This window comes from Euleptes europaea, chromosome 6 (genome assembly GCF_029931775.1).
Source record: "Euleptes europaea isolate rEulEur1 chromosome 6, rEulEur1.hap1, whole genome shotgun sequence".
In the NCBI taxonomy this organism is placed as follows: Eukaryota; Metazoa; Chordata; class Lepidosauria; order Squamata; family Sphaerodactylidae; genus Euleptes; species Euleptes europaea.
In genome coordinates, this window is record NC_079317.1 from 105,665,627 (window position 1) to 105,682,958 (window position 17,332).

Consider the following 17,332-nt stretch of genomic DNA (forward strand, 5'->3'; position numbering starts at 1 on the left):
ATCTAGGAAATTGCATGTTCCCTGTTTGACAAAAACAGTTGGACTAGATCAGTCCCCTAGCAGGAAGCTTTGATTGGCTTTGTCAGCCATTGGCACCATATCATTGGTTTTGAGTGTTCAAGCCAGGTGTTTGTGTGTGTAAAGTGCCATCAAGTCGCAGCCAACTTATGGCGACCCCTTTTGGGGTTTTCACGGAAAGAGACTAACAGAGGTGGTTTGCCAGTGCCTTCCTCTGCACAGCAACCCTGGACTTCCTTGGTGGTCTCCCATCCAAATACTAACCAGGGACGACCCTGCTTAGCTTCTGAGATCTGACGAGATCAGGCTAGCCTGGGCCACCCAGGTCAGGGCCAGGTATCTCCTCCTCAATCAAAGCTGTGTCTGTGTTACTGAAGACCTGCGTGCTTGCTTGGCAGTGGATGTGATGAGACCGACCTCCCAAAACTGGTTTCTGCACCAAGCGTCTTGCAAGATCTGTGCTTGCACAGAGTATAAATCCAACAATTACCCTGTGGGGCTTGAAAGTCTGATACTAAACTCAGCAGGCGCATGCCAATATAGACTGAGCCCTCACAATCTGTACTGTGCTACTAGTTGATTGTAAACTGACTGCATTCTGAGGTAGCCAAGTTACACAATCCACATCTCCTTGTTGTGTCAATCTCTGCATAGCACCCAGGAGCAGTGCCGGCTCTTGATCTCATGCACACTCCATTTCTTATTTAAGAGGTGTACTGTGTACATTCTTGCCCAGTGCTGCAAGTACAAAGAAAATGTAGTTGACAAATAAACCCTGACATCAGTTATGCACTATAAATCCCACTGACCTCTGTGGAACTTATGTATAACTAAGAGTGGTAGCACAGCCAAAGATTGCAAACCAGTGCAAATTCACACAACCACATCTTTATACAGCTTTTGTATGCTAAAGATGCCTCCATCATAGATTTGTGATAGCAGTTTCATACAACCTGATTTTCATGTGGCGTGCAGTTTTCGCAGGAGAAAAACGACTTTATAAATTAACCCTTGGCCATGGTGATCCGAGCTCTGATTACATTCAGGGTAGGTTACTGTAATGCACTCTACCTAGGGCTGCCTTTGAAAACAGTCTGGAAAATTCAGTTGGTCCAAATTGTGACAGCCGGGCTACCGTCAGAGGCAGGATACAGAGATTTTATCACCCTAGTGCTGAAAGATCTGCACTGGCAGCCCATTTGCTTCCAAGCACAATTCAAAGTGCTGGTTTTTAACCATTAAAGCCTTAGGGCCAAGGTATTTGAAAGCCAGCCTCTTCCCATTTTGCCCAGCAAGCCAGTTAAGATCTCCCTCACAAGCCCTGCTCTCTGTTCCCCCACCTCCAGTGGGTGGCAAATGGCAAACAGAGACAGGGCTTTTCCAGAAGTGGCACCTCATATTTGGAACGACCTTCCCCTTGAGGTTGCCTGGCACTTATTTTCTTTTGTTTACTCAAGCTTTTAATTAAGGGAGATACATTTTAAAATCATTTTATAGTGTGCTTTTAGTCTGTTAATAATTAAAATCATTTTAAGTATTCTCTGGATAAGTTTTTTTTTTTATGCTGGATTTTAATTTATAACTTAGAATGTTACATTTTATGTTATTTCATAAGCCACCTCAGGCAGGTTCCCCAGGAGAGGCAGGACAAACATTTTCTAAATAAATAAAATTTAACCCAGGTGGATTCCAGGAAAAGTAATAGTATTATATGCTAAGTAGTTACTCTCTTCTGCATCCATTGAAGACAATGGGCTTTTTCTTTCTTCCTTTCTTTACATTGCCAAAGTGATTCTATCATGTTAATTTTGTAATGCCGGAGGTTTGTTCAGTAGCAGCCACGCTGAGACTCTGTATTGTTTCATCACAGGACTTATATCAGTTTTATTCCAGTGTCATTGTCCTGGCTTCCTCCAAATAATCCTGGGAATTGAGGGTGCCGAGAACTCTGCTGACAGCCCTAGCCAGAACCCCCACCCCCACAATATATATACACATGTGAAATAATTCCCATAGGAGGGGAAATTATTATTAATCCAGGTGAACAATGTAAGAATATATTATAGGAGGTGCTGCCAACACATATTCTACCACCCCACATGCCTGGTTGTATTGGGTAAAAGAGAAATGTGATATAACAATCAGCATCTCCCCCCGCCCTCCGCCACTTTCCAGTTCATTTGCTACTGCTTGCAGCAGGCAAGAAAACATCACATCCAGTGCTTCTATTTTGATTTATCTGGAAGTTACAGGAGAACCTACACCAAGGAAGTACAGGGCTGCACCCCAAAGGCAGTCGATGGCAAACTGCCTCTGTTCGCCTCTTGACTTGAAAACCCTACAAGGTCACCATAAGTCAGCTGTGATCTGATGGCATTGCTACCAGCACAGAATCTAGAAGGGTGGGGCCTAGATATTCTTCCTGACCTTTTGGACTGCTATAATTAAAATAAAAAAAGAGCTTCCTATGCTTGGGTTGTCACTGAAATTACTACATGTACACAATTAGATTTTAAGTGCTTTAGTGATAAAATAAACCTAGCATATTAACCAAGCTAGACTCATTGTTTAGGGGCCATTGGTTGCAGTGTTTTACTCTCATTATTGTTTCCTTCTATAGCTGCATTGAAGTCACCGTGGAAGCTGTTTCACTCTGCAAGACATTCAGCTACACATGCTGGAGAATGAGATGGGAGTGAGGGGGGTAGAACAGGCTGCACCACTTAAAAATGTAAAGGGGTCTGGTTTTGAATCCGCCTCAATGTTTTAAAAAATGGTCTCTGCAAACAGAAAACTAGTACAGCAGAGAGAATGGCTCTCTCACTTCTTTGCCTATTGTTATGATATTCTGTTTGAAAGCAGTATCTATTGTGATAGAGCATTTAGAATTATGATAATCTATCTGAATTTTGAAGTGATGTCGTCCATTCTACTTAGATTAGGAGGCGGTGTTGGTGTAGCAGCCAGCCTTCCTCACTATATGGGTCTATCCAGTATTTCTGGTGGGCCGTCAAATGAATGAGAGGAAAAACCAGTGATTTCTCATACCCAATGAAACCCTTCAGCCCTGTCATTATGCCCCAGTGTCCACAGCATCTATGAATGGCTAGCTTCAGAAATGTATGATTAATTAAAATAGTTAATTTTAAGCACAGAAGTTTGTATCTGCTTATGGTTTATTTAAGGAAGATCTTAATTATAACTTCCTTATCTTACACCCTGTCCCTTTTAAGCACCCTACTACACTCACAGTCATTATAGATAAAGAGGGCTTTTTCCTGGATCAATTCAGGAAAATTCAGATTTTGAAAAATCTACCCAAATTCTAGCAGGAGTCTTGAGCAAGCAGAGCTGGCCAGGTCAGGTGGGTTGAGTTTGGAGCATGGCCATCAGTAGGGGCAGCCTGTATCTGTCACTAATTTAAAAGATAAAACAGACTGCTTCTTATTTTAAAAGCAAGCTCTTATTCTTTATACATCACAAATGTAAAAGCCTGAATTTCTTAGATGGGCCAAATCAGTGCTCCGGGATGGTCCAGCCACTGGCTCCGCCCCAGCTATGAGTCTGATTCTACCACCTCGTTCTTTTAGGATTAACAACTTCCAGGTGGATATTAAGAGTTCTTTTGGATTACAGAGATTAGTTTCCCTGCAGGATGGTGGGCTGAACATCCTTGCTGAGGTCTCTCCCCTCCACAAACTCTGCCTTCTGTAGGCATAACCCTCAAATCTCCAGGAATTTCCAAAGCCAGAGTTGGCAACCCTAATTCTACTGTATATATAAGATCAGGCTTATGTTTTTACATTTTTTAGAAGGAAAACCTGCACAATGTGTGCACAATGTGTGAGCTGCTATAGCATGTCGTCTTCCTTTACTGCTCATATGAGGAACCCAAGATCACATGGAAACAGTTCCCATTGCAACTTCTCCCACAACAGCATAGCCTCAGTTTCTGGTAGGAGTGATGCTGATGTGGAAAGCAGCGTGGGTCTTCCTCTGTGGCCTTGAGGCTCTCATATTACTGAAGTTGGAGGGGGGCCACGGCTCTGTGGTTGCATGCAGAAGGCCCCATGCATCTCCAGTTAAAAGGACCTGGAAGGAGGTGACATGAAAGACTTCTAAGACTCTGGAGAAACACTACCAGTCAGAGCAGACAATGCTGACCTTGATAGTCCTATGGTCTGACACAGTACAAGGCAGTTTTGTGTGTGTATCGAAAGTCCACAGGGAGGACTCAAAAGTATGCTCTCCGCTTGCAGTGGTGCAGTCTACAATTCTACCATCTAATTCTGCATAATGTATAGAATTACTTTCAATTCTTCCTGTGGAATGTGGCAGAATCTACAAATCCCAGAATCTTGCTTGGCTTACTTCTGCTTTCAGTTACACCATCTCTTGCTCCTGTTCATGGCAGGTGCAAGAAAATGAGAAGCAAGCTTATGAAACTGCTCCAGAAGATTTACCTGAAGAAAAACTGCCCGAGACAGAGATCAGAGTGGGCAATCAAGAAACCTCTACTAAGGACTTGCTGTTCAAAGTGGTCCAGACCTCTGTGAGCGAGATAGATGAGACAGCAACCCTTCCTGCACAGCTGGACAGATTTCACAGTGTACAACTTGAGGGCTATCTCGGGAGGAAACATGATCTAGAGGCACCTAACAAGAGGGCTTCCAACAGGTGGAGTTGTTTGTCTGGCTAGTGGGATGGTATTGCTTTTTTTTATTCCCCAAATAGACACTACAGAATTGCTGTTGCTCAGTCCCCAGAGACAGCTATTTGCTACAAAAACAACTGAAACAAGTCAAATCCTATGTGTTTGACAATACAAATAACGGCTGCAGTGGCATCACTGGAAGATACTTAGAAATTCTGGCACTGCCAAAGGACAGGTGAGGGGTTGTGTAGGGCAGTAGACCCCTGTTCTCCTAAACCGTGAGACCCATACCTGAAGAACATGGTGGTTGAACTTTTTCTCACTATGCTTGTGTAGGTGGTGAGGTTGGTATTGAAGCTTAGTGATGGCCCAGCAGAGCTGCAAACAAGCAAGGTGAGAGCTGCTTGGCCCGCCATATCCAAGATCATTTCCTTATGTTCAGAGGACTAGGGATGCCCCCCCCCACTCATCTAGAGGCATCCAAGTCAATGGGATTTATTGACCGTTTGTGTTATTGAATCGTACTTAGGGAAAATGTCATTACCACTGTGCTACATCTTCAGAGGAAAGAGCAGTAAACTCTCAGAAACAACTAATAAATGTATTGAGGCTGGAGGAGAAGGCACAATCCATCATGTCATTGGATCCGTCTGTGTACTTGGCTAACCTGACCCTTCTTTCCTCTAAGGCATAATATTTTGCAATTTCTTCCTGTGCCAAGTAGACATTTTCCTTCTTCACCTGGGTTGAAGAATCCAGTTAAACGTTACTTAACTGGACAAGTCCTCTTATGAATTGAGAGCTGGCTGAAAAATAGGAAGCAGAGAGTAGGAATCAATGGTCAGTTCTCCCAATGGAGGGATGTGATCAGTGGGGTCCCTCAGGGATCTGTGTTGGGACCGGTGCTTTTCAACCTGTTCATCAATAACCTGGAGTTGGGATTGAACAGCGAAGCAGCCAAGTTTGCAGATGACCCCAAATTATTTAGGGCGGTTAAAACAAAATTGGACTGTGAAGAGCTCCAAAAGGATCTCTACAAACTGGAAGAATGGGCATTAAAATGGCAAATGAGATTCAATGTGAGCAAGTGTAAAGTGATGCATACTGGGGCAAAAAATCCCAACTTCACATATACACTGATGGGATCTGTGCTGGCAGCGACAGACCAAGAAAGGGATCTTGGGGTGGTAGTTGATAGCTCGATGAAGATGTCAACCCAGTGTGCGACTGCTGTAAAAAAGACAAATTCCATGCTGGCCATAATTAGACGAGGAACTGAGAATAAAACTGCTGATATCATACTGCCATTGTACAAATCTATGGTGAGACCACACTTGGAATACTGTGTACAGTTCTGGTCACCACACCTAAAAAAGGGTATTACAGAGCTTGGGAAGGTGCAGAAAAGAGCAACCAAAATGATTAGGGGACGCAACTGCCCTATGAGGAGCGGTTAAAAAGCTTAGGGCTGTTTAGTTTGGAAAGAAGGCGGCTGAGGGGAGACATGATAGAGGTCTATAAAATTAAGCATGGTTTGGAGAGAGTGGACAGGGTGAAGTTTTTCTCTTTATCCCATAATACTAGAACGCAGGGTCATCTGCTGAAGCTGGAGGGTGAGAGATTCAAAACAGATAAAATATTTTTTCACACTACGCAGTTAAATTGTGGAACTCCCTGCCCCCAAATGTGGTGATGGCTGCCAACTTGGAAGGCTTTAAGAAGGTACTGGACATGTTCATGGAGGAAAGGGGTATTCATGGCTGCTAGTTAAAATGGATACTAGTCATGATGCATACCTATTCTCTCCAGGATCAGAGGAGTATGCCTATTATCTTGGGTGCTGTGGAACACAGGCAGGATGCTGCTGCTGCAGTCGTCTTGTTTGTGGCTTCCTAGAGGCACCTGGTTGGCCACTGTGTGAGCAGACTGCTGGACTTGATGGGCCTCGGTCTGATCCAGCAGGACCTTTCTTATGTTACCTGGAGAAAATGGCTGCTTTGGAAGGTGGACCCTATGGCAGTATACCACATTGAAGTCCTTCCCCTCCCCAAACCTTGCCCTCCTCTGACTCCACCCCCAAAATCTCCAGGTATTTCCCAACCCAGAGCTGGCAACCCTAATCCTAAGAATTGTGAGCAGAATTGAGCTTCCAGAATAGATTTTTCCCAGCCATCTAGTTCCTGTGGTGTAGTCCCTTGTGCCACCTAAAATGCTTTTTCTGAGGGTGTGGGGGACCTTTGGGAACAGTATGGAATGTGGCACCAGGGACTGAATCTTCAGGAGGAAATCTCTGTCCATTTCAAATCTCCCCTCACATGAATGAAGGGTAGCTCCTTCAGGTTATGTATGTGTGGGGGGCGGTCGGAGGGTTAACCTTCAAACCTTCATCTGCTCATCTTTTGGAATACAGTAGTGTATTCTTCTATGAGTGTAGAATTTTTCCTCAGATATGGTTTTTTACTTTCTCTTCAGATCTAATGGTTTTTACTTCCCTGCCTAGAAAAGTGCCTCCCCACAATAGAGATGTTTATCCATCGTGTCCCCAGGTTGTGGGAAGGGGCTGTGGCTCAGTGGTGGAGCATCTGCTTAGCATGCAGAAGGCCCCAGATTCAACCCTCAGCATCTCTAGTCAAAAGGACTGGGTAGCAGATGATGTGAAAAATCTGGAAGACCCTGGAGAACCACTACCAGTCTGGGTAAACAGTACTGACCTTGATGGATCAAGAGTCAGTATAATGCAGCTTCATGTGTTACTGAACCAGTGGGAAAAATGACTGTTGTTAAATGCTTGTGCTCCATTTCTCTGAGCAATGAGAAGTTCCAGAGGCAACTTCAGAGGGTAGTGTTGCTGTCAAGGCTGAGCAAAGGGTGGGGTGGGGGAACCAGGCTGTAGCTTTACTTTTGAAGTGGATATTATCATCTAAAAGGGAGCCCCTATGAGCCCAGAGTCTAAAATTAGCTAACTGCATCACTGTATAGGGATTTACTTTCCTTTGGATGAGGGAGCAGTAGAGGTTAATGGTGGTTTTGTAATATTTGGTTTACTTACAAATATAAAAAGCATAGGGGAGGTAAAGACACCCCTTCAGCAGGAAGCTCATCTATAGACTAGATTCAGAAGCACACACTCTTGGCCTATGCCAAGAGGATAAAATGGAGAAGTGAACAATGTAAGCCACAAAATTGGACTGTGAAGAGCTCCAAAAGGATCTCTTCAAACTGGAGGAATGGGCATTAAAATGGCAAATGAGATTCAATGTGAGCAAATGTAAAGTCATGCATATTGGGGCAAAAAATCCTAGCTTCACATATACACTGATGGGATCTGTGCTGGCAGCGACAGACCAAGAAAGGGATCTTGAGGTGGTAGTGGATAGCTCGTTGAAGATGTCAACCCAATGTGCGGCTGCTGTGAAAAAGGCAAACTCATTGGCGGTCACAATTAGAATTTATGCTGAGACCACACTTGAAATACTGTGTGCAGTTCTGGTCACCACACCTTAAAAAGGATACCGCAGAGCTTGAGAAGGTGCAGAAAAGAGCAACCTAGAGGATCAGGGGACTACTGCCCTATGAGGAGCAGTTAAAACATTGTTTAGCTTGGAAAGAAAGCAGTTAAGGGGAGACACAATAGAAGTCTATAAAATCTTGCATGGTATGGAGAGAGTGGACATGGAGAAGCTTTTCTTCCTCTCTCATAATACTAGAATGTGGGGTCATCTGCTGAAGCTGGGTGTGTGTGTGATTCAAAGCAGATAAAAGGAAATATTTCTTCACACAATGCATAGTTAAACTGTGGAACTCCCTGCCCCAGGATATGGTGATGGCTGCCAACTTGAAAGGCTTTAAGAGGGGAGTGGAGATGTTCACGGAGGAGAGGGCAATCCATGGCTACTTGTCAAAATGGATTCTGGTTATGATACATACCTAGTCTCTCCAGTATCAGAGGAGCACGCCTATTATAGGTGCTGTGGAACACAGGCAGGATAATGCTGCAGTTGTCCAGTTTATGGGCTTAGAGGCGCCTGGTTGGTCACTGTGTGAACAGACTGCTGGACTTGGTGGGCCTTGGTCTGATCCAGCATGGCTTGTCTTAATGTTCTTATGGGCCCCCATTGGAGAGAAAGGCAGGGTATAAATTAAATAAATAAATAAATAAATTCAGCAGGCTTACATGCTTTCTAGAGCACATTATTCATCTAGCTTGCTCTCTTGAATAAAAACTCTTCTAGGAAATGGTTAGACAGCCACCATGGTTTAGTGATTAAGAGCAACAGACTCTAATCTGGAGAACCGGATTCAATTTCCTACTCTTCCACATGAAGCCTGCTGGGTGACGTTTTGCGAGTCACAGTTGTCTCAGAACTCTTTCAGCCCACATGCAGGCAAACCACCTCCAAACGTTTCTTGCCTTGAAAACCCAACGGAGTTGCCAGACTTCAAGCTGAGACTTGACAGCACTTTCCACCACCACCAGGAAATGGTTTCTAGATTTTCTGTTTTGTTTTACTTTTTCACCTAAGACTGGGCCCACTTTGGTTACTGAGATGCTCGGGAGAAAGGCAGGCATTTAACAATTATTCATTCACAAATAAATAAATAAATACCAAACATTTGTCTTCAAATATAAAAAATACCTTCTTTTTAACATTTACCCCCTAAATAATAAATTAATTAGTAAGTTGCAGTATTTGCTAAAATCTCTCATTAAATGTAATCAAAGTGGGGGAAAGTGATGGCTTTTTTTGGCATGTTCAGAAATATGTTAACACCTTTGGGCAGTTTTTATAGCATGGTGTTCTCTTAACACCAGAACATTAGTATTTTTACTGGCATTTCCAAAGATCCTTATAGGAATTGCCTACACAGAATTCTAGCTATAGGTCAGGATGAATTCACCTCTTCATCCAGGGAAATCAACTAGAAATCAACTAATTTGTCTTTTTTGTTATTCTGATCAGATGAAAGCATTAGAAGATTCCTGCAATTGAGTGCAGCCTGCAGAGTCCCCATAGTAAGAGATGCCTTTTGCTTTTCTGCTAGGTCCTGGAATACATTATACTGTGTGCTCAGGAACAGTGAGCTGACCTTTTATAAGGATGCCAAGGGCTTAGCCTTGGGTGTGCCCTACCACGGAGAGGAGCCTTTCCAGATGAAGAATGCCTTCTGTGAAGTAGCTGCTGATTACAAGAAGAAAAAGCATGTTTTCAAGTTGAGGTAAGGGCAAGCAGGCAGTCAACAAGAACATTCTTCGTTTACTTCTGGAGCCTGTAAAATCAAAGGCCCAGGCAGCCCCAAGGCATAGGATCTCTGAATTCATCATTAGAAATACCCGTTTCATGGGCAAAAGTGGAGTTCCTTGTGAATGCACTGTTCAAAAGATATCAAAAGACTATAGGGTAGAGACTTCCCAGAAACCATCTTTCACCCTGAATGCACTATAGTCTTTTGATATCTTCCAACTCTGTTAATTATTTGATTCTTGAAATGAGCAGGTGTTTACACATCCCAGTATACACCCACCTCTGGCCTAGGATGGCACATTAAAGTTTAACTGCCAAACGGTTGGCAGATATGATAGCTCCAATTTCTTGTGTTTTATAGACTCAGCAACGGGAGTGAATGGCTATTCCACGGCAAAGATGAGGTGAGTAATGTTATGCACCCTGGGACAATTTGTTTCTGCTAAAGAAAAAAAAAATCAGTGGCATGCATGTGATTAAAGAAGACTAGATTTAGCAGTGAAATAATTGGTACTATTCTAGCCCGTGTTTTGCTATTCAGAGCAGCCTTGGCACAGGTAGGTCATTGACAGTGAATAACAGCCAAAGCCAGCTAGGAAAGATCTTACCCAAATTCTGGGTGGGGGCTGCATTAGATTTGGGCTTTCATCTGAAGAGAAAAAGACCAACAGTGTTTAGTCTAAGAGAGCAGAAGAAAGGTTTTGGAGCTATTTGGCAAGAAGCAACTGGGGGCAGGGGGCTATAAAAAGTAGTGTTGATACTTGTTAGGGTTGATAGGTTTTTGGATTACTATTTCCTGTTTGCGCATCCTTGCTTCTAACCAACTCAGACTGTATATGTGTTAATAATCTGTAATACAAAATCTCAAGTACTCAGATACTATTACAAAATCTCAGGTACTCTTTCCCCCCCAGAAAGAAGTTGACCCTGTAATAAGCTGTCCCAGAACTTTGGGGAAAGTGCAGATCTCTGTATCTCTGTTGATTTTTCTGGGGTCTTCATTAATTTAGGAAGACAATGAATCGTGGAACTATTGGCAACTGTGGGCAGAAATGCTACTTTGAGAAGCCACTGAAACTTTAGTCCCAGTTTATGCATGCAAAAGAACCAACTTGCCAGTTTTACCTGGACTGTATCATTGCTTTAGATTGGCAGGTGGGCATTTTGTGTGTTTCTGTGTTGCTGTGTGTGAAAGTTCCATGTGCATAAGATCATCATGCCCAGGAGAAGGCTCGATTGAACACTTCTAAATTTCTTCAAATAGGAAAGCTTGTTTGTGTGTGATGGAACACTGAAACATTTGCACATCCTCCTGCAGCCTGGAGAAGTACAACCCAGGTTATATCGTGATTCTGCTGCATATATAGTTAGCCACAATATCAAATAAAAGAGAAGGGAAAATAATGAGCATCTTTGGCCAGGGTACTATAAACAGGTTGGCTCACCTCCATATGCCAAGGTTTTCTGTGGCAATCATGGGTGTCATGGCACAAACCATTAGTGCCCCCCAAACTCTTCAGGTAGTGGGTGGGGCAGTTGTAAGGCAGAGCTTGTTATTGGCTCCTTTCATTCAAAGGAAAGGGGTTTCCACTGGAGGATCAAGAAGACTGGTCAACAACTGGGCTTTCCTTAGTCAAAGTGTGGTTCCATTCCCCATTCAGGCCCTCCTTCTTCCCAGGTGTGAGGTATTCCATTTGGCTCCACCTCCTATGGGAGCCATTTTAGGTTTATCTCCACCTCCTGAGCAGCCTTTTTGGGGGGGGTACTCTCCACCCATCGCAAAACTCCAAAGGTGTCCACAGGCTCAAAATGGTTGGGGACCCCTGCCATATACAATCTACCTGCCTGCATTTCCATAAACAGATTAAATCTTTGCATTTGAATCAGTCATCATTTTAGCAGTTAAGTTCTTCACTTCTTCAAAATGAATAAAATATTCACCTTTAAGACTGGGTCTTCCTTAGTTTCAGCTGCTCTTTCCCCTGCCTCTTTGACTACAAACTCTCGATATTGTTTAATCAAAATTGGAGGGTTTATTTTTGAAAAACTAAAAAACGTAAAGCCTAACAAATACAAATTCATTATTTCTTATTTTGAAACCTGATATTGATTTTGGAACAGTATTTCTGCTTTTCGTTTGGGAATTAAAATTTAAAATGCGGGTTTTTTTGGGCCTTGTTCTAACAGGATGAGATGCACACCTGGCTTCAGGGCTTCAGCACAGCAATAATTGAATCCCAAAGCATTAAAACCAAGGCCCAAAGCCTGCCTCTGTCTTCCATCACTACTGTGGATGTGAACCTGACCAAGAAAGACAAGGAGAAAAGATTCAGCTTCTTTCCCAAAAAGAAATAGCCAAACAGATGGCTTGCTCCTGTCAGATGCCTATGCTCTAAATATGCATAATGAAAAAGTGCACGTGTGAATCTCCCTGGGCACTTCTGGCTCCAATCAACATGGTTCTCATCCCTCCAACACAGCCCTCCTTGTCATTTCCCATCACACACCCCATGCTCCACAAAAAGCATCAAGCCAGTCTTTCAGATAATAAGACAAGGTCCTTGCTCCAAGGCACCCAATATTTTCCAAAGCAGAGACTTTGAGACATGGATCCTGAGTCTCCCCGTCTGCGAAGCTTTGTAGACCCAGCATCTGGAAAAGAATGGCTTCAGTAGAAAGATGCCACATGCGTCACAAGAGACTTGTTGCAGAGGAAAGAAGGGAAGCAGGAACACAGCCAGCCCAAAAGGGATTCAACAAGAACCATGGGAACTCATTGTGTGGTTTTGAAGCAATTTCTCTTCCTACTTGAAAATTTGTCACAAACCTTTGTCGAAAACCAAAAGCCGCCCTGTCTTCTTTTGAAAGAGAACTGTCACTCAGAATTTCTCCAAGGCATCAACAAATGGTCCTCTTTAGATGAACATGGACAGTATGCCCTCAGCTGGTTTCTGGCAACACTTATACTGAAACTAGAAGCCAGTTTTTAGCCGGGCAGATGCTCCTCTCTATAGAGAGTTGTGACATACCCATGTCACAAAGCACAGAACTCTCTCAAGAAAAAGGTACACTCTGCCTTCCATTGATGGTGGAAAACAACAACAACCCTGATCATAATGGATGTTTTACATCCAAAAGAGCGCATCGCCCACATTCAAACTTGTGCACTGAATTGGTTAGAATGGAGGCTTGTTTGAAATGCATGTGTGGAACAGAAAGATGCTCACCTGATATATAAACACCCTCCAGCAACCGTTAGCTGCAAATAAAGTCCCCCTGAAAACAATGGAACAATGTGTGGGACTAACTGAAGCTCAGTTGGTTTCAATAGGACTTAGCTACAACTACTTTTTGCCAGACTATGTCCCCTGTTATGTAATAAGGTTTTCTTAATCTTGTTATTTATGCAGGGGTTTTCTTTAGGACAGGCCTGAATCTGGGTACAGTGCCGTCTCTTGAGCCTTCTGAAAACAGCTATTCTGTGCTGGCTCAGCTTTCCAGAAGCAAATGCCTCCTGTGTTTTCCCTTTGAGAATCTGTTGTGCCTGAGCATGGCTTTTGGTAATTCACTGCACTGCTTGCACTTTTTTGGGAGTGTGGCTTTTTCAGTCACTATAAATGCACAGTGCTAATTCCATCTGCTCCCTCTTGCAAAGACCTCTCTGCCTGTGATGTGTGTGAATGGCTATTTAAAATATATGCAGGCACTTCCTACCCTGAATTTATGCAAGCCCCTTATCGAAGGTAGGAATTTAGTCCAAAAATCAAACAGTGGTACAGCAACTAGAACATATTATTGAGGAGCGGAATTAATAGCTGATAACATTAAGAGGAGCCTGCAGATTATCTTCTCTCACACTGGCTACTTTGAGAGGTTGGCTGCTTATGATATCTTATGATATCAGACTTCCATTGTTCGGTAGCCTTTGATCACCCCACCACTAGGGCTCATGTCATTTGTAAAAAATCAGTCATATTTTTGTGTGGATGTCATACACCATATTGAAAGTGCCTTATCCCACGGGCTTCCCAATTATCCAAGAGTGAGAGTGAGCACACTTTGTAAACACCATGCACAGACCAGTTTAGCTTCTCCTTCTACAGGAAGCATTAAACCATCTCTTGGCAAAAGAGATACCCTTGGGATACTGAGGGAGCTCTTATTTGCCTCACACCCACCTGCAGAAAGAGGAAAGGCGATATACTTTATCAATTGCAGTGACCATGGTTCCAGGTACCAAGAGCAAAACCTTGAAGCTGAGGTTTAGGACATTTTAAGTGTTACTTTTTGTTGAGTCTCAAAGTCCTACACTTTCCCAGATCTCCTGGACTGTAATGTGTAGTCCATATGGACTGTTCTGCTATTGTGATGGGCACATTTTCCACATTGCTACCTGTGTCTATGAAAAGCCAGTACAGCTAAATGGTTTTTATTGTTACATTGTGGATTCTGGTGACATTAACACCACTGAACATTGGGGTAGGTGGATGCAATTATACATTCCGACTGCTTACCTGCCTCTCCCTCCCTGGGCCCTTTTAAAGTATCCCTACCATAAAGGAAACTTTTCCCCATTTATGTTGAGAGACTTTATGTACCACCAGGTGACCAGCAAGCAAGTTTTTGAGACTCTTGTACACTGTTAGGGCTACACAGCAGATTGTGCCACACTGATGAAGAGTGAGTTGGGGGGGATATTTGCAGAAGGGAAGGTAAAAAAGGTAGACCACGCAGTATTACTTAGCATTACTGAAAGGCCTCTAGTGCTTTGGAACTGGCAGCTCAGGCAGACAAACGAGTGGTGCCGCATCCACCCTCAAAGCAAAATGTCAGCCTGGTAGAATCTTTTAGTTGTTGCTGAGATGTAAGACCGCAGCTTGCAACAATAGAATTTGCAACAGTACTACTGCTACAGAGAATTGTGACACACACCTGGTTGCATCCAGCTGCACGCAAGGGGGCAGAGTGGATGGGAATTGTTCAGGAAAATCTTTAGAGGTAACAGAGTAAGAGAGCAGGATATCCTTAGGTATTTCAAGATTGCAGCCTGGGAGTTTAATTCACCTGAAGGGCTCCGTAGGAGCACGGCCAAGAAAGAGATCTCCTGCTCCAAGTACCTTGTCTCATATGTGGAGTCTGGGATCTGGGCATCTTCTTGCAGTAAATGTTCTACCTTAACAGGGCAGTGCTACCTATTCTATCCCTCCAGTTATTCCCAGTCTGTACACTTACCAAGGAGTAGTGCGACTGTTAATGCTCTGACCTCCCTGTAATAATCCAAATCAGGGTACTATAAAAGGGTGGGATTTTTTTGTACACTTTCAGACCATGCTTAAGATAGGAAGGGGATATTAAAACACATTCTGAAGTGAGTACAGAATAGTTTGTGCATAGAAAAGTAGTTAATTCAAAGAAAGGTGCTGTGAGACTTCAAATTCCATGTGGAAAATGTTATCTTGTATGAAGCCATTTTCACAGCCAAAGAGAAAGAGAGGCAACAGGCAAGGAGCCCTAGGGACTTGGAAGCCTTTGGCGGGGGGTTATCATAGAACAAAGCACATGAGAAGATGGGACTGAGTCAAGACTTCCCTGCAAATACCACCAGGAAAAGAAAAAGCCACTGAACATGCTACCCAGCAGCGCTTGGACCTCACAGGCATTCTGAGTAGCCAGCTCAGCCCTCCTTTCCCTTCCTGGGAGATGCTGTCACCCACCACTCTTGAGTTTCATGTATAGTATGATGCTGATTTGCAAAAAAACTAGGCTAAAATGCTCTTGACCATTTCTGCTGTGTGACCACTGCCCTGCACTTGATTGTGTGCTATTCAGAAGATGCTGTATAGCTTGTGTGCATTTTCTACTTTCCTGTAGCTTTAACAATTGTTTGTACACACCATATGGACTATGCTTCCAGCCCTCTGTTAAAAGATTTGGTCTCAGCTCTGCAGGTTTTGAATACAGTTGCCTGTGCGCCACCAGGTCTCACTGCATTCTACTCCTACCCATTAGAGAACAGGACCAATGTTCTTAGCCTGATAGGAACCATTTGCTGTCTGGTGGCATATTAGCCTCACTGTGTCTGGCCCCTCTTGGCTCTGCCATTCTTGGAAGGCTTGATTCAGCTCTCAGACCTGCAAAAAGTGACTTCAACTCTGTTAAGCTGTTCTCTCATCAAACGTAGCTTTCCAAGACCCCAGTGATTCAGACCTGTCCAAAAGGGAACAGCATATCACCAGGCCCAGTACATGTTTGCTTCAGAGTGACAAGGGCAGTGTGTTTTTGGGAGGCAATCAGGAAACCCATATCTCTTCTCCTACAGTTCCATGGGATTAGGTTTCTTTTATGTTAACAGCCAGGCACCAAGTTCTACCTGCTCCAGTGTGCTTCCACTGTCCAGAGAAGAGAGCTAAAGCTTCAGAATGTGCTTCAGAAGCAATTTAGTAATATTTTTTCTAATAAATAAACAAATAAATATTCTTGACTCTGGGATTTTGTATGTAGTTTCTGTCAATCTACTAAAGTACCCAAAGGAAAGCTTTGTCTTATCTCAAGCACGATTTCACCAGCTGGCCTTGGGTAAACCACTGTCGCATGGAGTAATAAAGGCTGGTTTACTTTCAAGGACTGCAGTAAGGATGCTTATAATCACGTATGTCAAGTGCTTTTAGTATTCACGTAGTGCTTCTTTCTCGTTATAAGAGACTATATTTTAGATCTTATGACTTCCATGTGTCTTTACAATGGAGCACGCTTCCTCTAAAAATTCCACTTGCACAGGGACCCACTGAAAACTTCTGATCTTGAACAAATGAAGTTTTAGAGGTAGAGGAAATGGCACTCCGCAGTGGAGACTACCTAATGCACACAAACCTAATCCACAGGATCCAGGCCACTGGATGGAGACAAGAGTTGCACTTACCTGAAACTGTTGTGGATCGAGTGGTCTTCTGTGCAGGCACGCACGGGGATCTGCTCTTGCGCCGGCCAGCCGCAGAGAACTGACTAGAAAGCTTTGAGGAACTTCAGAGCGCCCCCCGCCCCAGGCCAAGAGCGAGCCGGCTTCCCGCCCAAAGGTCACGTGACGGAGGGAGGAGGGGCGCCCCTCCTTCAGTTCTCTCTTCGCCGCCGTGGAGAAGAGGGCTAGCTCCGTTTCAGAGCGTCTTTTCTTGGACCTCAGATAAGTATTCTCTTCAGGGTTTTTTTTTTCTTTTTCTTTTTTGCCAATATGGCTTTATTTAACAAATGTGCCAAATGTAGAAATAGTGTGGCACAAAATAATGATTGTTGTTCTGTTTGAGAGATTCGTGCCTTTTCTTTTACTTCAGAAAAGTTTTTCTCTTCAGGATTTGATTTATTTTTTTGCCAGTATGGCTTTATTTAACCATTCTGCCAAATGCAGAATGAGTAGATCGTAAAT

At 43.5% G+C, this 17,332-nt stretch overlaps 1 protein-coding gene across 1 annotated transcript in view; it reads left to right on the forward strand.

The window, feature by feature from the left end:
* The window catches only part of SPTB (spectrin beta, erythrocytic), a 110,495-nt gene extending 97,988 nt beyond the window's left edge, over nucleotides 1-12,507 (forward strand). The window contains exons 32-35 of the mRNA XM_056852031.1: nucleotides 4,433-4,695; nucleotides 9,716-9,889; nucleotides 10,277-10,319; nucleotides 12,103-12,507. Of these exons, the coding sequence (XP_056708009.1) occupies nucleotides 4,433-4,695; nucleotides 9,716-9,889; nucleotides 10,277-10,319; nucleotides 12,103-12,270 (648 nt within the window). The 3' untranslated portion in view covers nucleotides 12,271-12,507. The remainder of the gene's footprint in view (nucleotides 1-4,432; nucleotides 4,696-9,715; nucleotides 9,890-10,276; nucleotides 10,320-12,102) is intronic.
* Nucleotides 12,508-17,332: the final 4,825 nt, after the last annotated feature.